This window comes from Cavia porcellus, unplaced genomic scaffold (assembly GCF_034190915.1).
Source record: "Cavia porcellus strain 051 isolate PalLab524CR breed Dunkin Hartley unplaced genomic scaffold, mCavPor4.1 scaffold_26, whole genome shotgun sequence".
Lineage (NCBI taxonomy): Eukaryota > Metazoa > Chordata > Mammalia > Rodentia > Caviidae > Cavia > Cavia porcellus.
Window position 1 is genome coordinate 39,066,243 of NW_026947509.1, and position 25,364 is coordinate 39,091,606.

Genomic DNA, 25,364 nt, shown 5'->3' on the forward strand with positions numbered 1-25,364 from the left:
AATGCCTACATAATGAAATTAAGGTTTTGAATCACTTTATACATTCTTCAAGTTTTAAAACTTCTGAGGTTCAGTGTTTACTACCTTATTTAAATCAACTTTCAGGTCTTTGATATACTGATTTGTGTATAATAAGCATCTAAATTTGTTATCATGAGTTGAAGAATAAGAGGGTTCAGGGCTGAAATCACAAACTAAACAAGTGAAAAGCACTTGTGTATCCGTTGTGTCCTCTTGGAAGTGCTTGTTCTTGGAAATCAGATGCCATTACTGAATCCCCTAAGGCCTCATGAGAGATGCAGAAGTTGAAAGGCCACCTTTTATCCAGATTTACAGTTGAATATAGTAGCATGGAAGATTTCAGCTGCAACACGTGCAACTGACCTGCCCAGCCGAACCAACTTAAACCTCAGAATAAGAGAAATAGTCACCATTAAACCACACAGATAGGGGGTAGTCTCCGACACGGCAATATTTAATTAGAACACCACTATATAGAAACTTCCTCCTAATATCATCACTAAATCAAGAAACAAACAGGAATTTACACTCAACTCCTTTTCACTTCTTGGAGTATGGAGGAGTAAGTCCATTGAAGGTCTTGATGAGCTTCATTTCCTGTCCTTTATTAACTTGTTTATTAACTTTATTACCTTTTCTCCTTTGGTTATATCCTCTCTTCCCTTCTTCCAGTCTTTCCCTCTCTTCTTCATCTTTCTTGTCACCATTCTAACATGTTTTCATTCCAATCTTAATTCACACAAGAGCATACAGACACGTCACCAGATTCCCTCATCTCCTTCGGTTTACCACTTTGTTTTTAAAACTAGTGATCGCCTTCCCTCTGCTTCCTCCCGGCCCATTTTGTCTTAAGCCTCCCTCCAGTTTGTCTTCCCCTTCCATCCATGCTCCTCCCTAACTTATTTTTGCCTTCATCGTGAGTGACTCCTAATAGATTCACCTCTGTCTTCAACTCATTAAGCTCTCAATGATCTGTTACTACCAATCGCCATATCTTACTGCTTGGTTTCTAAAATACTTCATGCTCCACCCAACCCTCCCTGGACTTGGTGGTGACCAGGCTTCCCTTTTCTTTCTTTCCCTTTTTCATTGCATTTGAACGCAGCTGAGATCCACATGGATGGTTTGCTGATCCTCTGAACTTCCACGCTCTCTCTCGCAAGATGACTTTTCCTGATTCAATAAATACATGTCATCTTTATTCAAAGGCAAGCAAATCTGTGTCCCTACCCTAACCTTCTGGGCACTATATCCAGCTGGTTAGTTTCCAGTTTTGCTTAAATATTTGATGACTATTGCTAAATCATAGCAATCTGAAACCAGATTTTTACTAATCTTTCCCATATTGGAAGTAACACCATCCAATATTGCATATATTCATTTACTCTGGGTAAAACCATAGGAGCCATGCTGGATATTCTCACTCAGGCTTTCAAAAAATATTATTGAGCATTTACAAGCTCCAAACACTGCATTACAGTAATGTCATTCTTGTTCTACTAGTGTTCACTGGAGAATTGAAAATAGAAGGAAAATTACAAAAATGATCTAACAGAGACATGATAAAACATGATTATAAACAAGCAGGTGGGATTTTAGATTCATTTTTGGAAGTGAGGAAAGCAATTTGAAATAGTCAAATCCTAAGAAATTTTAGCCTCAATTTCTGACCTGTTAATTTTGTCTTTTGGGTAGGTGCTTCAAAATAACAAATCAATTTAGCCCACAATTACCTTTTAGGGTAGAGAGTTCTCAGATCTGAAACAAATGTTTCCAGAAGCATTTCCTTGTGTAGAAACTTTGGGGGGGGGTGTCAGGGTGTGCATTCCTATAGCACTGGTTATTCCCTTCCTTAGTAGATATCTTCACGTTATTTTCATCTCCATGCTGCCAAAGAACATTGTGTTAAACACCACTGCATTTATTTATCCCAATATGTTTGTTTTGTTCTCATCTATTACTGTTTGAGAGTTTAGGTAACTCAGCATTCCTAAGACGAGTAACTTCCTATTTCCAGAGACATGAGCAGTCATTTAATAGTGAGGTACACTGATTCATACACAGACATCTACATTTCAATCAGTTATGCTGAGTGACAACTTGAATATTAGTAAAAATAAAAGCATATTTCATGGGTCAGATTAATTCAGAAAGTGCAACAACATAAAGATTCAGAAAAACTTTGGCCTATTTAGTGAAATGGTCTTTAGAAGATTAACAGCTAATAGAAAATAACTGTCTTTTGTATTAAGAAAGTATTAACATAACGTGATTTCTACTGTAAAGTGACTTTATGAGTATAAAATGCTACAGATGAAAATAAATATTGCAAAGGAATTTTCTTCAGTTTAGTATTTCAGAAGAGTCAAGAATTACTGGTAACACATCTACATTAACATACAATACTGAAAAATTGTAAGAATTATCTATTATTAGATAATATAATCTCTAAATATTAAATTTAATATTATTAAATAATACATCTATATGTATTATTTAATGTTACTCTATGCAAGTTTATTTCCAAATAACTAAGGGCTACCTTCAACTTACATATTTCTTTAATTTAGCATGCTTCAGGGAATAAGGTAGCTGTATTAAGAAAAGTAAGATCCCTATGAACACACAACTTGGTGGAAAAAATGGCCAAACAGAAAACCCTGCAATATCAGTGGTGACAAAGCTGTGATTTTGTTTGTTTGCTTTACAGTTGTTGATTTTTGTAATGTTGCTCGGGCCAGCTTCAAACTAGAGATCTTCCTGCCTCAGCCTCTCAAGTGACTAGAATTGCAAGCATGCATTACTACAACCTATTAAAATATTGTTTATCTCAATAATTCATTAATATTTGAAACATTAATAGTAATGTTTAAATAATGCTTAATGGTACCATGAGAGGACATAAAATGTCTTCATTTGAGCAACTTTTGAGGCACAAATATAAAAGTCGTGAAGAGTTTTCCAAAGGCCAGGGGGAACTGACCTGTGTTTCAACACACACAATGCCATGCCACGTATTTGCAGGACAGTGAGAATGCTACAGACTCAGCTCCCTGTCACACGCTGGGCCAGGGGCTGAGCAAGGCAAGGAAACCTTGGCCAGTCGGCAGAGGCCAGTGGGGAGGGCTCAGGGCTGACCCAGAGAATGGCTTTTTCTCAGACAAGTTCTAAGCCAGATTTGTGGTATGGGAACATGCTAAATGCAGCCATTGCTATGTATTTATCTGAGGAACAGCTTTGTGGCTGTGTCTGTAATTTCAGTATGTATATATAGATCGTTCATTGAAACTCATGGGTGGTCCACAATCCTTGGATCGCAAGACATAGATGTAATCAACAGTGAACACTTAAGTGAGTCAATCTAGAGAGGGTGCTAGAGAGGTTCCAAGGACAGGACACATTTGTACTCTAAAGATATCTGAACCAATATCTGTGCCTAAATCTACCTATAGATGGAAACCTACTTCTGGCTCCAGTAAGGAAGGAATGGAGGACGGGACAGGAGTACCAGCCTCCACACAACAAGCACTTGCCTCACTGCCTGCAGTTCCAAGGCTCTCAGCTTGATCTAAGCACTCTCTCTCACCATAGCCTCTGACTAGCTGCCCTGACTGTGTCTGACCTCTGTCAGTCCATCCTCAGTAAATACCACAGTGATTCTTGGCTTCCAGGATGGCACCCGTCTCCAAACACCACCCTGCACTGACTCCCAGGGAGGAAATCCCAAGGCCCTACAGTGGCCTGTAAGTAAGGTCCCACCAGGGCACATTATCTTTCTGATCTCACTTTCTGGTGTTCATTTCATCCAAAACATTCCCCCAGTGCCAACCGTGAACTCTCCTGCCTTGAGGCTTTTGCAGCGACTGCTTCTCCACTTGGAGCCCTCTACCTCATGATATTCACCTGTTATCTCTTCACCTTGAACTGTATGAATGATCAATCGATTGCTTCTAGGTTCCAAACCCATCTCCTTTTCCTACTTGCGACCAGAGACTCAGATCCTTTAGATACTTTCTCCTTGATTGAGTGGCCCAGTGCTAAATTTTACCACTAGAGGGTGCTATAGAGAACCACAATGCTGCAGGGTTTTGTTTTCAGATTATAGGGTCTTCAGGCTGACTTCCTGCAGTGCAAGTAGCATCCTGTGTCCACCTTTCACAAAGCTTAGAGATGCTCTACATTTAGCTGCCAAATGCTGGCCCTAAGTCATACTGTAGTGGAATGTCTTCGGTAAGAAAGCCTTGGGAATAGTTTTTCCCAACACCCAAAAAGATGGGTTTCCAGCAAGTTATGCCTGCATGACTCCCAGCAATGTCCCTGCCATCCATCAATGCACAGCTGTGCCCTCCCCCATAATGTTGGGACCTCAGCCCTGGGGTGGAGGCTGCAGTATGTATTCCTGAATTTCTTGCAGCTTGCTGTAAGTTTACAAGTTCATGATTCATTGCATTAAACTTGCCCTGTTCTCTCTCCTGATTGGGCCCAGACTGATACAGTGTCTTAACTCAGATATCAGGATAACATCCTTTTTGTTCCCACGACTTGAAATTTCTTTCTGGATATCTTTTCCTCGCTTGGGATTTCTCATTCTTCCATGGCACTGATCGCCTCCCAACATGCCAACAAGCTTATGTATATATTATGCTTATTATTTAGTGCCTAATTTGCTTACTACAGAAAATAAACACTTCAAAGGTATGCATCTTTTCCCTTTTGCTCCCAGATATATCTGAAACTCATAAGACAGTGCCTTGCATTTCACAGGGGTTCCATAAATATTTGTTGAAGGCAGAATTACATACATCACAAGCAGATACCTTTCTGAAAAATAACTACCTTGGTCCATAATGAGGGGATTTAACCTGTTTACAATGGTTGAAGCCAATATTTTCAAACTCTTTGGGGCTGGGAGAGATGCGAGTCCTTCCATTTGTCTTACACTGCAAATTAGAGGACCTGCTTATCACTGCTTAGCAGCTCTTAAGACACAATCTTTCTTTTCCCACTGGGGACAATACTGTCTCAACACCTCCAAATTTATATACCATCTTATTCAAATCAGCAGGTCTCTACTCAGTTATTCTTTGAATGTTGCAATTAATTTTTACATTTAATCTACTTGTATTCATTATCAAATGGCACATGCTGTTAAAATAGCAATTTAACAACAGACACTAAAACTCGAATTTAAGTTAGGAGCATAAAAGAATATTCCAATTCCCAAACAAATCAATATTTCTATGACAAATGACAAATACACGAAGTAAATATTTTCTTTTCTTTCTAAAGTTCATACAGCATGTAAGTTATTGTGCCCAAATACAGGCACAGCTGTGTTAAGATAAATTAAAATTTACAAACACAAGCAAGGGTTAAGTTTCATTTCTCTTGCTATCCAACGTATGGAATTGGGATCCTTTTACTGCATGAAGTACGTATAATTGAATTCCATCTTTGTACACCCTTAACTTTCTTTTTAAAGATAGCCCCACATATTGTATGTTACAGAGATGGGAGAATATATAAGATAAAATAAATGTCTGAACTCTTAAATACAGATAATTTGTGGAGAGCAGAACTTTGGTTATTTGAAAATATAAGGATATAACTTAGTTTGCTTAGCCGCATTTTCTGGAAATAGAAAAGCATTCATATTCAGTAGCAGTTTACTTTTTCATTTTGACACGTTTTTATAAGAAATTTTGCTAAAATGCACTGAACCTTTATTTTCAATAGTTTTAGACACTTGCTCTGAGAAGCCATCCCCAGCTCCTGTACTCTGAAGTAGGCGCCCTTGAGCTAAACTCACAACATACCTTGAACTCCCCTCCTCAACCACCATGCCATCTCATTATAACTGTGGGTTATACTGTCACCAGCCCTTGCAGGATTGTAATGTCTTTTAAGCAAGAGTTATTTTTCTTCATTTCCTAGCATGGCACCTGGAAGATACTCCATAAATACTCAATAAATATTCTTTGGCTAATAACATCCTCAGGTTTACCACTATGAACATGGAATTAAATACAGGCAGATGGTAGCCAAGGAACTGTGAGTGAATGGAAGAATTTGTCTTAATACTAACTGTATACGTCTTTAAACTTTGTTTTAGTATTACAGTAAGTGGCAGTCTTTCCATTCCTTTTCTCATGTGTATTAATTGTCTGTAATATGTCCAGGATTAAATGTTCCAAAGTAACTTTATACTCAGTACAAGTAAAGAAAACTAGCAACTCAATATTGCCACCACATTCACTTAGTACAGCAAGAAGGAGTTTGAATTCTCCAAGCCTTTTCCTTTTTAAAAATATTAGTTTTCAGCTTCTCTGATTACATGAAGCTGTCAGAAGACAGAGGTTTCCAAAGGGTACTGTGTTTCCATATCCCACTCCCCGTAGCCAACTTAATTTAATCTGTATTAATAGCAATAAGTAAACAAAAAATCTAGTCTTAAATCACTGCCCGTCCACTTAAGAAAAATCACAGAAAGCGATTCATATTATAGAACTCTTAGTAGAGACACAGGGTCATAAAATCAAAGCATTTGTTCTGCAAAGACTGGATGCTCCACTGAGGTCAATTAAAAGCAAGATTTACACACACGTGCAGTCACTGTGCCTTAAAAATGACTTCACATTTTCTCCTCTAAAGCAAAATGAAGAACTGCTCAAGCCGGACTTTAAAATGTGAAAGCACACTTAATCTGGAATAATAAACCTTGCTTCTAAAATTGCCATTGAAATGGCTTAGTGAAACACTGAAATATATAAACATAGGACAAATTAAAATTATCAACCAGAAATAAGTGAAGGGAATTAAATACCAGCTCTACGTTAGCTCTTAATTGAAAAACTTATTTTCCCCACCTTACCAGAATGGCTTGAGTCAAACATGGTTTGATTTATGTCACAAAGAAATCCAAAAATACACAGTGCCAATAACACATTTCAGACCATTAGTCATACTGTTTGCTTCCATCCACAATTAATCTGTGTATCATCAAGATTTGGAGATTCAAGACAAGAGAAGAAATACAAGGTTCCCAAGGCTAACAGCAAGCAAAGCAATCTCATCTTCTAAATCTTTCAGAATGGCTACTGTATCACAAACACAGCTGGGATGGAGAAGACTGATGGAGGGGCACACTTGTTCTCTGAGGGTCAGGAATCACTATACCTGCCCCTGTTCTCTCTTTCTACACTAAAGACACCCGAATATGCATTACTCTTCATAGCAATTCATGTCCTGGAAGACTTATTTGTGAAAACACATATTATCCAAAATGTACCCATCCCGCATTACCTACTCAGCTCTACTCTGTGGTAGACATTGAAAAATAAATGGAGCTAGACCCATGTATTTATAGAAAGTTCAAACTCATTATGGTACAGAATAGCTAGCCACATATTTAAAACAAAATTTAATGGCAAATACAATACCTCAATACACAAAGTATAATTCAGCCATTAAAATGGGCCTACATGCACTGTTCCAAACACAGTGAAAGTGGCAACTGACCCAGGACCCTATAGTAAGAGCAGCACATTTGCCCTACAGACTGGTTTAGAGAGAGAGGCTTTCCTATGTGATGGTACAGAGACAGGTGCAAGCTTGGCTTGCTGAGAAAAACTGAGTAGTCTGAGCCTGCGATGAGAACAATAAACGATAAGAGATGTGACCCCAAGTCACATTCAGGTGAATGCTTAGTACCATGATTGTGAGAAATCATGAAAAATATAATGCTGCAGCTGGGGGTGGATGTGACAGTCCCCAAGGAAGTAGTAGGAAGGATGGACTTGGGAAGGTGAGGCTGCAGGACAGGAAACTAGTTAGGGACCTGTACAGTTGTGTGGGTGGAAATGGGGCTGGTCTGCAATGTCAGGGTGAGGCTGACTAGAGAGACTTCAGCATTTCAGCCACGAGAGGAGCACAGGTGGCTAAGACTTGATCACTGATGAGACCTCAGGACTGAGGTCAGGAGCAGAGTCTAAGGAGACTAACTTGGATATCAAGACAGAAAACTTGGGGGAAACCTGTGGGCTTGAAGAGTTTGAAGGCCATGATATCTACAATGACATCTAGATGTGACATCTGCACACATCTGGGGGAGTATCTATAACTTCTGATGTGTTTGTCCAACAAAGATTTGAATGAGAACCAAAAGAGATAAAAATAGAGTCCAGAGATAATTTGGCTTAAGAATCCAGCAGGACAAAGAACCTTTGAGAGAAAACTAAGACGAAAGCCAGTAGAGGACCATGCATGAGATGCCAAGGAACGGGGGATTTAGGAGTTACGGCCGCTCATTAAGTAAAACAATGTTGATAAACAACACTGGATAGGGACCAAAGGATGCCACTGACATGGGGACCAAGAGTGAATTCAGGGGTATGAAGAGAGTACACGGAGACAGCAATAAAGTGTGGATATATAACAAATGAGAAGCAATAGACAAACACATACAGAAGGCCTTGCAGCAAACAGTCATAAGGCAGGAGATGCAAGCTGGTGGCCCGGGGAAGCCACCAACATAAAGATGAGGTCTGAAGCGAGTTATTCACGCTGGCAGCATGCCTCAGGGGAAGTTTTCTGGTGAGATTCCTTCCCATTAGTATTCAATCTTTGAGATAAAAAAGCACAGAAATAAAGATGATGTTACTTTCTTAAAATAAAAATATATCTTAAAAGTTCAGTAATACATCAAACGCTTTATGTAATTAAAAGGGGGGAATATTTTTATCAGAATTTACATGTTTGCTTATGTAAGTGCCTGCAGGCTCTGCGCTGTCTTCTGAGGACAGTGGTTTCAGTTCTCTTTAGGACTTCGTGATCAAAACAGAAGTCGAGAGAAACAGAGGACAGATGAGGGCTCGGTGGGAAAGAGATGAAAGAGATGGGAGCCATTTAAGTAAGGCATGTGATAGAGTTTAGATTCCAAATGTTCCCCAGAGACTCTTGGGTTGGGTAGGTGACTGGAGTGTATCTCCATATCATCAAAGGGTTTGTAGATTGCTGTTCGCAGGCGGGTCTGGTGAGAGGTGGTTACTGAGGGTGTGATCTAGAAAGTTATCTCTCTGTCCCTCTCCTCTCCTACCTCTCTGCTTCCTGGATGCCAGGGTGAGCATCTGTCCACTGTCCTGGTCCTCCCACCACACTGCCTTGGAGCCCACTCACAAAAACTGAATCAATAAAACTCCTACTTTAAGTTTCGTATGCTTGGTGTTTTGTTCCACTGATGAGAAAAGTTACTAACACAGCGAGCTATGAATTTGGTTGCCTCACTTTTCCTTGTAAATTTTGAATAATTAGTAATTAAATAGTTTATTATATTATTCCCTAAATACTTCAGCATACATGCAAAGAAGAGATGAATCCCTATCAGAGTCTGAGGACAGATGAACACATAGACCCTGGGGAAATGAAGACCGTGCTTAGCACTCTGCCTTTCCTCTACATTACTTAATGACATGTGCTTTTTGGTGGACATGTGGCCATTATCAAAACTTAGTTCAATCATTGAAATCGAGACGTTGCAAAATTTGAGAACACAGAAGGTCATATCTGTCATTAAAATGCTACTGGACAAGCAGACAAGGACAAGGAAAGTTATCACCACCAATTCGGGGGTCTGGAGGAGCCCACAGGCAGAAGTACTGGGGAGCATGTTTATTGTACCAGGGATGCAGCTTTCTGATGTCTCAGGAAATACATGACTGCGCTGAGCCAAGGTAACCAACTAAGAAAGTCAGCAGACCAAATAGACCAAATAGACTGATGCATATGCATGTTACAAGGTTCATATCTGCTGCATTTTATGATCAGTATCTTACTTGAATTACTATGTTAGATAATGTCTTTGGATTGCAGGAATACAAAGTGAATTTTCTCATGCCTTCTACATATAGCTGAAGCCAAAAGAAATGAGATTTTTCTCACTTTCAACCAAATATTATCTAGTTGTTACAGAGGAATAGCTTCTATTATATATAGAAAAAAAAAAAACTAAGAGAAAAATCACAGAAGAGATATTTTGCCCTATTCATTTGCGAATTATTAGACAATCTTGTGACTCTTCCATTAATCTATGGAATTGCAGTTTGCCTCTTGCATTACTAATTAATTTTGCACAAGTTGATTTCTAAAGTACCAAAAAAATTTTCTGATAAAATGATTATTCTCTGTTGAATCACCCTAAGTTGTCAAAATCTAGAGTGTCCCCCAATATTCCTGCCCCCTGGAATTTACACTTTATGTAATTCTCTTCATTGGAGGGCAAGCAGGACTATGAATATAGTATTTAGCTCTTATGGATTATGTTCCAGTACATGTAAAAAAGCAAAGGATTTTCCAGCTATGCTTAAAGTTCCTAATCAGTTGACATTGAAACAACTGAAAACAAGATTATATTGGGCAAGCTAGTGCTTTTCAGGTGAACTGTCTAAAACAGAATGGGTCCCACCAAAATGTCAAATAATAACAAATGCTGGGCAGACTGCCTGGAAAAAGAAACCTTACTACTTGTTGGTGGGAGTGTAAATTAGTATAACCACTATGAAAATCAATATAGAGACCGCACAAAAGTAAAAACAGAAACTCCATTGGATCCAGTACCCCATTCTAGATGTCTTCCTTAAAGAGTTAAGGATATCACAGTATAGCGATGCATACATACTCATGTTTATAGCATCACAATTCATAAAAACCAAATCTTAGAAACTGCCCTTATGCCCATCAACAGATGAGTGGATAAGAGAATGTAGTATTTACACACAGTAGACTACTACACTGCCAAAAAGATAGACTTGAGTCTTTCGTAGCAAAATGAGACCATAATGTTAAGTGAAATAAATTAGACACACAAGTTTAAATATTGCATGGTTTCTCTATATAGGAAACTAAAATTATAAATAAATTGCACAATAAAGCATCTTCTCAACTGGGAAGCAGATCAAGAGATGGAGGCAGAGGGAGGGAGAAAAAGGATAGGAGATGAAAAAGGGAATTAAGATGTGTCTTGAGCATGGACCAACTTCATACAAGGAATGTCAACATTACGTTATGTGCTGCAAAAACATGCACTAACAAAGAAAGAAAGAAAGAAAGAAAGAAAGAGGAAAGAAAGATTGATTGGTCTTTCCCTGAAGAGAGAATTCAAGATCAAGGGGCTTTCTATTTATTGTAGAAACACAAGAAACTATTATAAAAACAATATAAGCTTCACAAAGGATCTGAGCTTAGATGAGATTCCCCACCCCCGCCCCCAGCTGGCACCCTGCATGGCAGGCCTGGAGACTGTGAAGGCTCCTGGCCAAGGGAAACTCTTGAGATCATAACAGTTTGTCATTTTAAGCCACTAAATTGAAGCAACGTATTACCCAGCAGTGGAAGGTCGTCGGGGTCAATGTGTCAATCACAACAGACCAACAGGAGCTTTGTGTCTTTGATCCACCGAGGAGGATGAGTCCTTTCATGAGTGTAAGACCTGAGACAAATCTGGCCAGTATCAGATCCTTAACAGAAGGAAAATTTGGGAAGAGTTCATGAAAGAGACAGGGAGCTCTTCCGATTAAATGACAGCCAACACAAAGATGAGAGCAAGAAGCCCAGTGTGAGGCACTGAGTTGCAAACTGCTTCACAGGAGCCTGAGGGTGCATTTAGAAAAAGATGACACTCATCCATGTACAACCACATCTCCATCTGAGCAGCGCCTGGCTGGCAGATGGGTTTTACACTAGGAAGCCCAGCAGCTTCTGATCCTGCCAACCTGGAAGGAGAAATTCAGGAATGTGGGCCTTTGGTGGAAACCTGCCACATGTCCTCCTTACACAATAAATACTTGTGAGAGAGAACACTCTCCAGGGCCAAAAGATGGGGAGTTTAAGAGCTGGCTTTTGACTTTCTTTGTGTTTATCCCTGCTGTGCTAAGCAGGGCCTGGAACACTTCTCAGAGCCAGCATGCTATGAAGGACAAGAGGCCACTCATTATGCAAACAATGGCACAAAGCAGGTAAGCTGCAGTTAGCCGGCCAGATCAGCCAAGAAGCCACCAGGAAAGCTATTTACACTGTGCCCTTCAAAGGAACAAAACAGTTGCATGCAAACTGTGTGGGAAGCCGCCTATGATGGCGCCCATTTCCTGCTTCCGGGTTCTTCCCGGCCTGAACAAGCCCGCCAAATTGTCATATCTGCCCAGTTACCCGTGACGCTAGCCTATCAGCTTGTTAGGCGCGCTTCTCTGTGATTGGATACTGCTTCCCCTTATAAGAGGTTGTTCCTGCCCCCAACGGGCGGAAGAGGAACCAACGTTGAGGGTGGCGGACCTTGTTAGGTCCGGTTCGCTGTACGCAATAAAGTTTGAGAGCTGATCCTACTCGAGTTTGGTCTCCTGTCTCCCGCGGCTCCGGTCAAACTGAAGGACTTTTCAGGAAAAAGAAAAATCCAATGCAAGCAGAAAACACTAAGACAATACTCAAAAGGTGATGTGTCACTATTTTTGAGTCTCTGTTGCCTCTATTATCACAAGAGTGGCCAAGGAAGTCTGTCCTCACCCTACCATAGCCCACTTCAGGAGAACGGAGAGCAGGTGCTTTGCTGATGGACTTCGCCCTTACTTTGTTTGTCAGTCTCTTTGTGTGTGTGTGTGTGTGTGTTTGTTTGTTTGATTGACTGATTAATTGATTTTTGGTACCAGGGATCAAACTCATGACCTCGTGCTTGCCAGGCCACTGCACTATATCCCCATCCCCGTCACCTTCATTTTTGCAGCCTAATAGCTTTATAAGATGGATTTCTTTTTTATTGCTGCTCAGTGATTTTATCATGAATTTAGCAGCTTAACAAAGCAACACGGTTATGAGCTTATGCTTCTATAAATGGGAAGCCTGGGGACATCCAGAACCTAGAAGGCTGCACTATCTGCTCAGTGTCCCACCACCAAAGTCAAGGTGGCAGCCAGGCAAGTGCTCATCTGGACTCTCGGTGGAAAACCTACTGTCAAGCTCATTCTTGTTCACAAATTCCATTCCATCCACTTATAGGACTAAGTCACTTGTGTTCTTGGACTTTTAGCCCAAGGACTCCTCTCAGCTCTTAGAGATCACCTACAGGCCTTGCCACATGGTCCCCACTGTCTTTAAACAACCAGATGCCAGGTCCCAGGGTTATTCAAGACAGGGACTATGGAGAGGGAGTGGAATCTTGGACACATCTTAGAATTCAGCCTACCATATAAAGTCAGCACTGCTATTTGCATTGCATTCTTAACATACAGGCAAGGAGGCTTCTGGAGAGAGAGAGACACACACACACACACAGAGCGACACAGACAGAGAGAAAAGAGATGGCAGAGACAGAGACAGAGATAGAGACAGTGATGGCAGCAACAGAGACAGACACAGAGATAGAGACAGAGATGCTAAGTTTTGGCAGCAGTTACATGAAACCAAAGTCTCTTTGCTTCTAAACCCTGCTCTCTACCCTGCCATGCTGATTTATAAATGAAATACCTACTTGATCATGTCATTTACAGGAAAATGGATGGCTCTGAGGCCATAATGTTAAGTGTAGTAATTCAAACACAGAAAATTAAAAATGGCATAGTTTCTCTTATATGAGAAAATAAAAATATAATAAATTTAAAAATGAAATGAAGATAAACTTTTTGGTGATGGGAAAGGGGATTAGGGTAAGATGGGGGTGGGAAGCAGAACAAAAATTGAAAGTGACTGAAGTTATGTATGTATGTATAAGTATATGTATGTATGATATGCATTAATACCCCAAAATGTTACATATTACAACATACACCAGTACAAAGAAAGAAAGAATAGACAGAAAAGCATGTCCTCCTTATCTGGGCTGGTAATGGAGAAATAAAACTGAGTAATTCAAATAGGTTATATTGCATTCCTATAACCTACAGACTTAGCATTCCAAATGGAGATTCTGGCCTGGGAAACCCGTCAGTTCCCCAAAACAATAAATACACTCGATTTATTTCTACTCCTCTTTTCTCAACTACACCCAGGTTTTCTTTTAAATACTCTTCTGTGGTAGAAGACCAGATTTAGGCACCTTTAAATTGCCAACAGCAAACAGCCAAAGAGCAGTGAATCATATTTGTATTTAAAAAAAAAAACCCACATTATTCAAACATGTAAAACAATTTCTCCCCAAGCTTAATAACTAATTACATGAAAGAAACTCCTCTGCTACCACGTTGGAAATTTGGGCTTCCAGAAATCATTCCTTGAAATCACTGCTCATTTTGTGACCTCAATAAAGTAAAGCAGCTGAGTGGAGAAGCAAAATGGATTGTAAGAAACATGAAGAAAAAAGGACCACTTTTGTTTCGTTCATCCCCGAGTCTCAAGTTCAACAAGGTAGACACTCAGGGTATTCCTGTTCAAGGACACATTCCAAGTTTTTAAGGGCAACCAGAATTCTAAATATTCCAGCATGTATTCTGCTTCTAGATTCAAAAGATAGGACTCTACTAAGCATTTCTAAAGAGAAAATCAGAAAGCAGGTTAACTATTCCAGTTCAAAACTACGCCCTTATTGTTCTGTAAATAAGCAATCAGGAGTTTTTGTCATAAAATAAGCATTAAAAATAACTTGAATGCAGGGCTTATAACAAGCGGAAATTAAAAATTATGATTTTTAAAACATTCTAAGGTATAGAAGTTCTTGGATTTATTAAAAATATTTTTCTCATGCCAAATATATCATTTCCTAATATTTAAATGTTATTGTAACTGAGGACTATTAATGCCAATATCTTGTTAAAAGATTATTTACGCATGGACTATTTCCTCTTATAGTTTTATCACTGCACAACATTTGGGTGTTTTGCCATTTTTCTAATTTATTTATTTGCAGTTGTCAAATATCGTGTTTGTGCGTATGTATGTGTATTTGTCATGTTCTTTTGAAATACACATGCATTGTAGAATGGCTAAATTCAGGTAATTAATACATATGTTTATTTATATGTATCACACTCATTTTCAAGATTATAATCTCTCAGTGATTTCAAGAATACAATATATAGTTATCAATTGTAGTTACCATGCTACACAATAGATCTCTTGAACACACTCTTCCTATCTAACTGAAATTTTGAATCCTTTAACCAACAGTCCCCAAATCCCTTGTCCTTGTACCTACCATTCTCCAAATCCAGTGATGGTGCATCGTGTGGTGTCTGTCTTTCTACACCTGACATTTCACCTAACACAATGTCTCCCACATTTATTCATGTTGCTGAAAACTTTTTATCTCTGAAAAATGCCCATTGCATTCCATGTTATATGCATACACAACCACATTCCTTTTCTCCATTCATCAGGTGATGAACACTCAAATTTATTCCAACTCAGCTGTTGTGAGCAGTGCTATCACAAACACAGTGTGTAAATTCCTCTAACATGCTGACGTCTTTTCCTTGGATATATACTCACTAGTGGGATTGCTGGATCTTAATTATTTTGGAGGAGTTCCATGCTTTTTGCCTTAATGTTTACAACAATTTACACGAGCAGCGCAAGGATTTTCTTTCCTCCACACCTTTGCCAGTACTTTTTACTTTGAATTTTTGATGGTATCCTTGTGTTAAAAGTTGAAGTCTCTGACATGTAGGATGGGTGGATCTATCTTTTGTTTTCTTCTCCTATTTGTTTTCAATACATGTGTTATACCAAACCAGAAGTTCATTTTTTCAAGAATATTAATAGGTATTACATATTATAAATTGTACCCACTTCTACTTGCATAGGAATTTCTTTTTCCCATGCACTTCACTGGAATTAGCCCACTGGACTGACAGAAGAGTATGAGGAAGGCAGGACACTATCAATTCCATCTCACTGAGTCACTTGCCTAAAGCTAGTGTTTGCCTCTTGACTGTAAGTACAGCTCGCCTGCATGCACGGCCCGACATCCCTAGTAGCAGTACAGCTACTGAGGACTGGAATACGTATTTATCTAGGGACAACTGCACAGCTGGATCACATACCAGATACAGATACCTGTATGGCTTATTATGCTTTCTAGTTAACTCCATTTTACCTCATCTTTCCTCAAAGTAAATAGATACCACACTAAAGCAATGAAGGGTAATTAAAACGTTTATAGTGCTTTAATTGCTAATTTATGTTCTCCATTGTAACAAACTTTTTCAAGTTGTCACTACTGTAGAACATCCTAAAATGGAGCAATAGGTCTACATTCTAATGTGGTGATAATCTAATTTTTAAACACTGAACTATACCTGGCATGCAATTTTTTTGTTTGTGTTCAACTGTCTTCATTTCTTTTTCTCTTTCTGTTTTCTATTCTGAAAAGCCATTTTGCTGTAAGTCCAGTTCTTTTTACTTTTATTCACAGGGAAATCATAATCCTTTGCTTAACTAGAAGCTAGTTACCATGGAAATCATTCTAATGCCACTGAATCAATATTTTGATTTTGCTGACATGTAATATAAAAAGAAAAGGCAAACTAAGGTTTATAAAAGTCACTTTTTATCTGTGTTACAATGTTGATAGCTAGAAAATTATAAAGAAAACATATGTTCTATAATGAACCCCAGTTAGCTGGTAATTATAAAAGAACTGAGAATTCATAAAAGAGCAATCCACATATTTATATAATTTTGGCTTCAAGTGTACACATACGCACACATGCATTTGGATTCAAGACTTTTCCCATGCTGAACTGAGCCCTGATTCTATCCTGTTATTATCAAGGTCATAAAACATTAGAAGAGATTTGAAGATAGCTAGTTTTGCAACTGCCTTTGTTCTCAAGAGTTCCGAGGAGAAAGCAAAATTTGCATAAAAAATCGAATCACTCTGCTACAGAAGTCTACCATTTCTGCACAGGATGTTAATAACTCCTCCAGTCTACTTAAGACGCTCCATTAGTCACCCCTGTAGAGCGCTTTTCAGACATTCTTGAATCATTTTTGAGGTGAAATATTTGACTAGGACCTCGTGTTCCAATGGACTCACCGTCCATTACGTAGTTTTCCAAATTTAAGTTATTACATCTTTGTTACTGAAACTAAGTCACTTTTTCTTCATTTGCGTTCACGAGAAACAAAACTGTATAGCTGCTTTCTACTGTTGAGTAACACTTCATCCTTCAATGGTGAAAGACCTTAGAAAAACTTATGGCCCTCAGGAGCTAACTACGTGAAGGATCCCAGATGAATGGTAATCTCCCATAAGACAGATGACTTCTTCCTTATTTTTACTCCAATTTCCCAGTAATACTTCCCTTGAAGGGAGCTGGTCTGTGTGTGTACTTCCCATTCTGGTCAGGCAACAGGATTCTTCTAACACATTTCTTCTCTTACTTCTCTCCCTGCAGGGGGTTTGCTTAGTTTCCTTTATTCTTGACTCATTCTACATTGCAATCAGGAAATGCTTTTCTAAATCATTACTCTTCCTTTGTAACAATCTAATGTAACTGATTATATAGTAGAAGAAGGAGAGCTGCCATTTCTAGATCCAAGATCACACAAAATCCAGATAAAGGAAAGACACCATGTCTGAGTACTACAGAAAATCTGAGAACAATAGTTGAAATTTACAACATTCATGTCTTTGAAGTCTTCTGTCCTACTAATAAGTAAACTAAATATCTACATTATTTCTAAGAGTATGGGCTTAGAATAAGTAGTTACAAGTTATTGACTTATGGAAAACAATCCAATTTCTATAACCTCACCCAAAAATGTATGCAAACAGACACACACACAAATCTCAATCATAGTACTGTTCCATATAGCTACACAAACTGTAACCACTGTAACTACTGTATATCAGTAAGATAATAAGCTACTATAATGTGTACTTCTTTCTTTAAGAATGATGTTTGCTGACAAATTGCACGACAGCAAAAGTAGTCACAATAAAGTAAGTGAACATACAAAACAGGATACTAGGCACTATGATTGCAACTTGTAAAATAAAGATACACATGTAAGTTATTCACATGTGTTTTTCCCTCACATCCAGACACATTTTTATACATATATAATAAACATACCATGCAATTTTGCACGTATATGTGGTAAGGAAAACTAAGGCTTGTCTTTATAGAATTGATGAACTAGCTTCATCACAAGACATTTACTCTGTCATTAAGTAATGCACTGAAACTATCGTCATCTGGCTGACAGCAGGTGAGAAAGAGAAAGAAGAATAAAGGGGGAGATGGTACATACACGGGGCACCTTGCCTCATGGACTGCACGAACTTCTGTGGAAAGATTAAGGCCAGAAGGTAAGCGAGATTTCATGAGAAACCAGGAACCCCAGTGGCAAAGAGTTGAGTCAAGCTCAGGGAAGGCCTCCATGGTTTCCATTCTCCGCTGCAGCCTGCAAACTTGGTAGTGTGAGGTTCAGGGAAGCCTTCTGTGAGGAAGCCCAGCATGGGGCAAGGGGGCAGAAAGACTTCAGGTCTGTGCAGCTTGCTTGGCAAACTGGCCACAGGAACACTGAAAAGTTCAGTGCAGCAGATAGGTAAAAATCAAAAAGACCTCACACCATGAACTAAATGCCTGTGACCCTCTAAATTAAAATATTGAACTCTTAGTCCTAATATGACAGTATTTAAAGGTAAGTAGTGTGAGAGTACAAGAAGACAGAAGGCTACAACCTGCGAGTGAAACCTAACCAGAGAAAATCACCCTGGTTTCTTGATTGTTCCAGCCTCTGAACTCTAAAAAGTAAATTGCTGTTCATTATAAACTACCCAGTCTATAGCAGTTTGTGATAGCAACCTGAACTGACCAAGACAGCTTGCAGCAAAGCCCACTTGAGATTATCCTGCCAGCAAGGAGCTAAACCTCAAGAAAATTGTGCTCTTACTTATTCAAGTAAGGGCTAAAGAACTGGTGAGATTAGGGTTAGTTGGATCTAGTTTATGTCAGAGATCAGTGAGGAACATGGAATATACTTGATTTGTGTGTTTCAAGACTGAGGTAAAGGTAGGAGTAAGAGATAGAAATAGGAGGCAGAAATATATAGAATACTCCCATGCATCCATTTATATTCATTGGAAAGAAATAATAAAATTATCATTTCTAAATGTTACAATTAAAAGTTGTTTTCTTTATAAATTCCTGCACTGAAACATTCCCCTAATAATCACACAGTGCTTCTTTGAATTATGCAAATCATATTAATAAAAGCAAGAAAATACAAATTCTAGAAGTGTTTTTGGGCAAAATAATTGTCGAATGATTCAAAGCTTAAAGGGGGTTTTAAAAACTCACATATTGCCTTCTCTTTCTTATTACACAAATTAAGTACATCCGTCTGGGTGCTTCTGGGTGTCATTTGAAAACACATCAATAAACAACCTTCCCCTTTGGTATTTCTTTTCTGGGACTTCGGGGTGAGGGAGGCAGGATTATGTGACCCTGTGAGGAAGGCAGATGTGGTTAGTGGGGTGACCAAGGGGCTGCCTAAGACTCCCAGGGCGGCCTTGCAGGCGGGCGAGGGTTACCTTCGGTCCTCTCCGCGGCCTTCCCGCTCTTGCTGGCTGTGCTGCTGCTGTTCACCGTCTCCGAGGAGGTGCTCAGCTTGGTGCTGGGGTCCCGCTTGGGCTTGGGGGGCGGCTGTCTCCGGGTGCAGCAGCTGCTGTCATCGTCGGTGCCCCCGACAGAGTGCAGAGACTGGGACCTCACAGTGAAGCCGCTGGAGCACGGGTGGGGCAGCCTGTCCTGCGGAGCTGGCATCGTCATGAAGCCCATGCGGAAATGTTTGCCCACGCAGCTCGCCTCATGGGCTCGCCCCACGTCTCCACCTATGCTGTAAAAGAAAGCAGACCACAAGCCATGAGCAGACAGCCGGCCTGTGCCAGCAAGGTCCCAGACACCGGCCTGTCTCTTTAGCGGTGAAATCTCACGTTTTAACTTTGGACGGAAGAAACATTCATTTTACAAAGGGCTGCAATTTCCAGCAGCATAAAAGCATTCTGTCGTTTTGCACTCAAGTACAAAAGTAAAGCAAATAAAATTTGATTACCACTAAAAATCTTAACTGCCATTTCCAGCCCTCTCGGTATCCAGATGTACCGAGTATCCCAAAGAGGAGGAGATCCTGCACAACTCACTTTATTTTCAATCCTTTTTATTCCACTGGAGGCAAATATTAGTAGCTTACACAACAAACAAGGACTTGGTGACAATGATTCCTTGAATCATTTTTGACTCGAGTGTCCAGTTCTAAGACTCTTTCCCACTTCATTAAAATCATTCTTATTGTATGTTTATTATATTGGAGAAAATTAAATAACAGCATAGTTCGGTTCTAAACCACCAGAAAGAAAGATCAAAAGAGACCACGGGGAGCACGTGCTGCTGCATACCTACAGTCCCAGTCCTATGCCAGGCTAAGGTGGGACTGCAAAGTGAAGCCCAGCCGAGCAATTTGGGAGTTTGGTGAGACCCTGTCTCAAAATCAAAAATCAAAAATGAGGCCTGGCTTTCCAGATCAGTGCAAAACCCTGGGTTCCATCCAAGAGAAAGAAATAATATTAAAAAGACAAAGATAGAGGGAATGGGAGGAAAGGGGAAGGGAAGTAAAGAAAGCAAGGAAGGAAAAAATAAGGAAGATAAACATATTTTTAAATTGGTGCTGAAGGAATTGTTAGCCTCTCTGACACTCTAGAGCCTTCAGTTGCAATAGATTTGCTTAACTTCAGGAAAAAAAATTTTTTCAATGCTCTTAACAAGCAGGACTCACAATAAAATGCATAGCAACATTTAGTAAAGAGGTTTAGTTGAAAGACTAAATGATCTGATGGCTCTAATTATTTCATAAAGTATTCAGGATCTACAAAGTATCCACATTTTAAGGTTCTTAAATTTAACACAGGAAGTTTGAACAAACATTTAAAATAGGAACATCTCTCAGCTGGAAATTCAACTAGTTATCTAGGAAATTGTTCTTGAACTTTTCTCTATGCTGTTAAGTAAAGGACATAAGTATGAACATGAACTTTTAATGGGCAGATTTCTAGAGTTTTCTATATCTATGGAGTTAATTCATCCACAGGGAGAAAAACAAAAAGAAATATGACTGCAAGATATTTAACTGAATTTTTAGGTATTTCTTACATATGAGTAGTAAAAAATATCTTTGAATAACATGAGTTTGGGAAGCTGCTGAGTCTATATCCATAAATAAGTTTATCAAGGATGTTTTGTAACCTCAATTTTGCCTGGCTATGCCTCTATAATGTGATGAAATCCAAGGGTAGGATTATATTTTGCTTTATTTTATCTTTCATATTATTTTGACCTTTGTCACAAGTTCAGTATCTCAGGAGGAAAAATAATGGGAAACAAGTAGCAGAATTAAGGCAATTATACATCCCTTGTGGATAAAGCCAGAAAGGACTCAACAAGCTCACTAGACTCTGACTGTGCCATTTCCTCCAATGACAATGTATCACCAGTTCAGAGACATATACCACCTTTTTCCTGAGTTGTCTCAGATGTTGCTCAGACCCTAAGTACACCACCTCTGGAATAAGGTGGCTACAAGTGCAGTCCACTGACCGAGCACTAGCTGCCCAGGAATAGGAATGACTTCAAAGTGATGGCAATGTAAGAGTTGTCACACCTGAACAGCAAGCATCCTAACTCTGTGTGCTGTTTCAATGTGTACTATTTCTGGGTTTGTTTCAAGGACATCAATCAGGACATACATGAGGAGCTTACTCAGAGTGGCTTAGTGCAAAACCATTAAGAACTTAATAAAGAACCAGGTGGAGGCAGGGAAGGCAGTCTTCATGGTACAGGAAGCTTTGTCTTAGATTTGTGGCCATAGAAATTAAGGTATTTGATTTTATATAATTTTGCCTTACATTACTTTTATTCCCACATCTTTTCCTTTTTTTGTCATCATCGTCATTATTATTGTATCACTGAACAAAATGTGCTTTAAGGACTTATTTGGACAATCATCTGATTTTTAGTAAACAGCCACATTTGAGAATTATGCATGTGTTATTTATGAGACACTTAAAAGAAATAATTGAATCAGCAATTTTCCTGTTACTTTTGACCTAAACAGGATCCGTACCTTTTTCCAGACAGATAATTATCTCTGCTACATTGTTTCAGAATTATCTTTTTCTCAGCACAATTTACCTGCTTCTGTTCATAAATGTGCTTGCACACACACACACACACACACACACACACACACACACACACTTCTTCCAAGAAAAATTCAATGTGTGCTTTGAACAAGAGCAGTTATAGGTTGCAAGTTTTGTTTGGCCAGGTCATGAGTGAAAAATGAAGCCACGGGGCTAAGATTGAGTGTGATACACAAAGCCAATTTTCAGGTCAAGGCTATAAAGGTGAGTGGTGACGTAGATTCAGAAGATCAAAAAAGATTAGTCCGAAGCAAACTGAAGCCCATAACCCATCCTCTGAATTTGCTAAAAGATCCGTGAAATTTCTAATTATGCAGATTCCTGGATTCCATTAGCTAAGGCAATCAGAATCTCTGCAATTGCAGCCAATGCATTTTTATTTTGAAAACTGCATCCCTGTTTCTGGTGTAGCCAGGACAGAACCCCTTAGAAATATTAAAAACAATAATCATTACTCACCGACATCTGTTAGAAATGGTCAGAAGCCACAGGTACCAAATAAAATGTCACAAATAAGGAAATGCATGATGCATCATTAGTCAGATCTTTTTAGGCCGTGCTGCAGTAACAAACAATCTCCAGGCCCTACTGTTCACAACACAGGTTTCCTGCTTGTGTAGCTGGGACTATCTATGCATGAGCTGTGGATATGTTCCCCATACTGATTTCATTCTACCATGTAGACCTGTCTTAGTTACTTCCTCATCACTGAGACACAATTTAAAGGAGGAAAGGTTTGATTTGGTTCATAGCGTGCATAGTCTGTGACGCAGGGCGTCACAGTACAGGTGTATGGTAGAGGTGAGCTGCTGATGGAATGGCAGCGAGAAAGCAGAGATAGAATTCAGGCAAAGACAGAGAAGACCCAACCCACATGCCCCAGGCATCCATGTCTTCTTAACAGAGCCCACTTCCTATCAGCAAGTCAGTTATCCAATCACCAGTGGGCTGATCCATTGATGATTGTCATGTGCCCAATCACCTCCCAAAATCCACCCCCCCCCCGTGAATGCATGAGGTTTTTGGGGAACAGCTAGATAAAAGCATAACATTCTACTCCAGCCCCCACATCCCTTTATACAAAAGGCATTTCAACCATCTCTAAGAGTTATTAAAGACTTAACAGTCTTGGTATTACTGAAAAGTTGAAGTACAAAGTCTCCTTTGAGACAACACTGCAAACTCTTACCTGTGAGCCCCTACAAAAAATCAAAAGTTAAACAGTGCAAATATACAGTGGTACAGGGCAAGCATTCCCATTCCAAATGGAAGTACAGGGGACTAGAAAGCAATGAAACCAAAGAAGACCAAAACCCAGCTGGGCAAACATTAATTCCCATAGCTCCTTGTCTAGCACCTGGGGCAAACTGTTGCAACATGTGAACTCCAAAAGCCTTGGTTGGCGGCATTGCCACTGGTTGTAACCTTCATAGCTTCTCTCTTGAACTGGCTTTGTTCACTGCTTGTGGCTTTCCTTAGATGTTCCACATTCCTGGTTCCTCCGGTTTCCTGGGGTCTCCAGTGCATCTTGGGCTCGAGACTCACAGCTTTCTGCACTGCTGTCTCAGGGTTACACTGCCTGCTCTCCCAGTTCTTCTGAAATCTGGGTGGAATGTGCTCTGACCCCATGATGCTTGTATTCTGCACGTCTGTAAAATCAGCACCACATGGATGATGCCAAAATCTGCTGCCAGCTTGAGGAGTAGTCAGATGTCTTTGAATCATAGCTGTACTGACCTCTGGTTGCCTGGATGTCTGGGCACTGCGAATCAGATCCTGGGGAATAGAGGTTCCAGGCTGCCATTCTTCTTCTGCAGCAAGGTACCCTGGGGCTATCTTCTCAAAAGAAAGTCTTTCACTTTTGTAACATTGAGCCGGTAAATGGTAGGGTCCGGCTGGTTTCTGTAATGCCTTCAAGCCATCTTTTTTATTGCCCTGTTGCAAGATACTCAGCTTTGTTTTATTGCTAAATCTTCCAGCAACCAAGCTCTCTTCTACTCCATTTTTACAGGCTCCAATTTTACTGGAGCTTCCTCTCTGGCTAAACTCAAGATGTTTTAAATCATTCAACTCAGCTCTTAGCTCCTGATGCTCAATGTAGAGCTTGCTAAAAGCACCCAACAGTACCCAAGCCGCAGCTTCAATGTTTGGCTGCCTTGAAATTTTCTCTGCCAGATTAATTACCTCACTGCAGTTAATGTCAGTCTCCCATAAAGTCTCAGGACATGAGCAAAACATAGATAAATTTTCTGCCAGAACATAACATATATGATTTGGAGTCCAACAGCCAATGGAGTACTTGTTTCCAACAGAAATCTCCTGAGACTGGTCTTTTCTGTCTGCATTTCTGTCAGCATTTTGGTCTTCTGAACTCCAACCAGAACGTCCCAGCAATCTTGGCTTATAGTATTGTAGGACTGGTTCTCCAACCGACATCTTCAAATATTTCCAAACTTCTCAGTGAAGCAAGTTCCAAAGGCATCTAAAACATATGGTCAGCCTCAAGCAATGTCCCCAGTTCTCTGGTGCCAAAATCTCTCTCTGTTTCTTTCTTATCATTGAGACACAATACTTGATACCCACAAATTAAAGGAAGGAAGGAAGTTTTTTTTTGGCTCACAGTTTGTAGAAATTTCAGTCCATAGTCAGTTGGCTCTGAGACAGGGAAGCATGAAGAGGGCCATGGCAGAGGCGAGTTGCTTTTGACGTGGGAGACAGGAAGCAGCGATAGAATGAAAGGAGGAGGAGGGACCAGATAAAAGCTTCTGGCCACACCCCTGGTGACCAATGTCTTCTGACCAGATTCCACCTCCTAACAACAAAGTTAGCTATAAACTCACCAGTGTTTTTGATTATCATGTTTCCATGATTCAATCACATCTCAAAACTCCACTTATGTGTACGTGAGGCTTTGAGAGCACATCTAGATATGAACTATAACAGGTTCCTGTTGGAATACACTGTTGTCTTGACAAGGAAAGAAAAACATACTGAACTACACAACATCCCTTAAGGTTCCTGCTGTATTTAGTGAAATGTGATTTTTCCTTTACAGTCTACCGAACGAAACCAGCCTTATAGCCACACTTGGTGTCCATGGGTAGAATATATTGATCTTCAACAAGAAAGTACTACAGGTGATCTGACAATATTTTGGTATGCA

General features: G+C 39.7%; 1 protein-coding gene across 4 annotated transcripts in view; it reads right to left on the minus strand.

Annotated features, from left to right (window-relative positions):
* Nyap2 (neuronal tyrosine-phosphorylated phosphoinositide-3-kinase adaptor 2) overlaps positions 1-25,364 on the minus strand; it is a 320,940-nt gene that overhangs the window by 186,142 nt on the left and 109,434 nt on the right. For all 4 annotated transcript variants that reach the window (XM_063237236.1, XM_063237235.1, XM_063237234.1 and 1 more), the window contains one exon: positions 19,538-19,842. In XM_063237236.1, the coding sequence (XP_063093306.1) occupies positions 19,538-19,842 (305 nt within the window). The remainder of the gene's footprint in view (positions 1-19,537; positions 19,843-25,364) is intronic.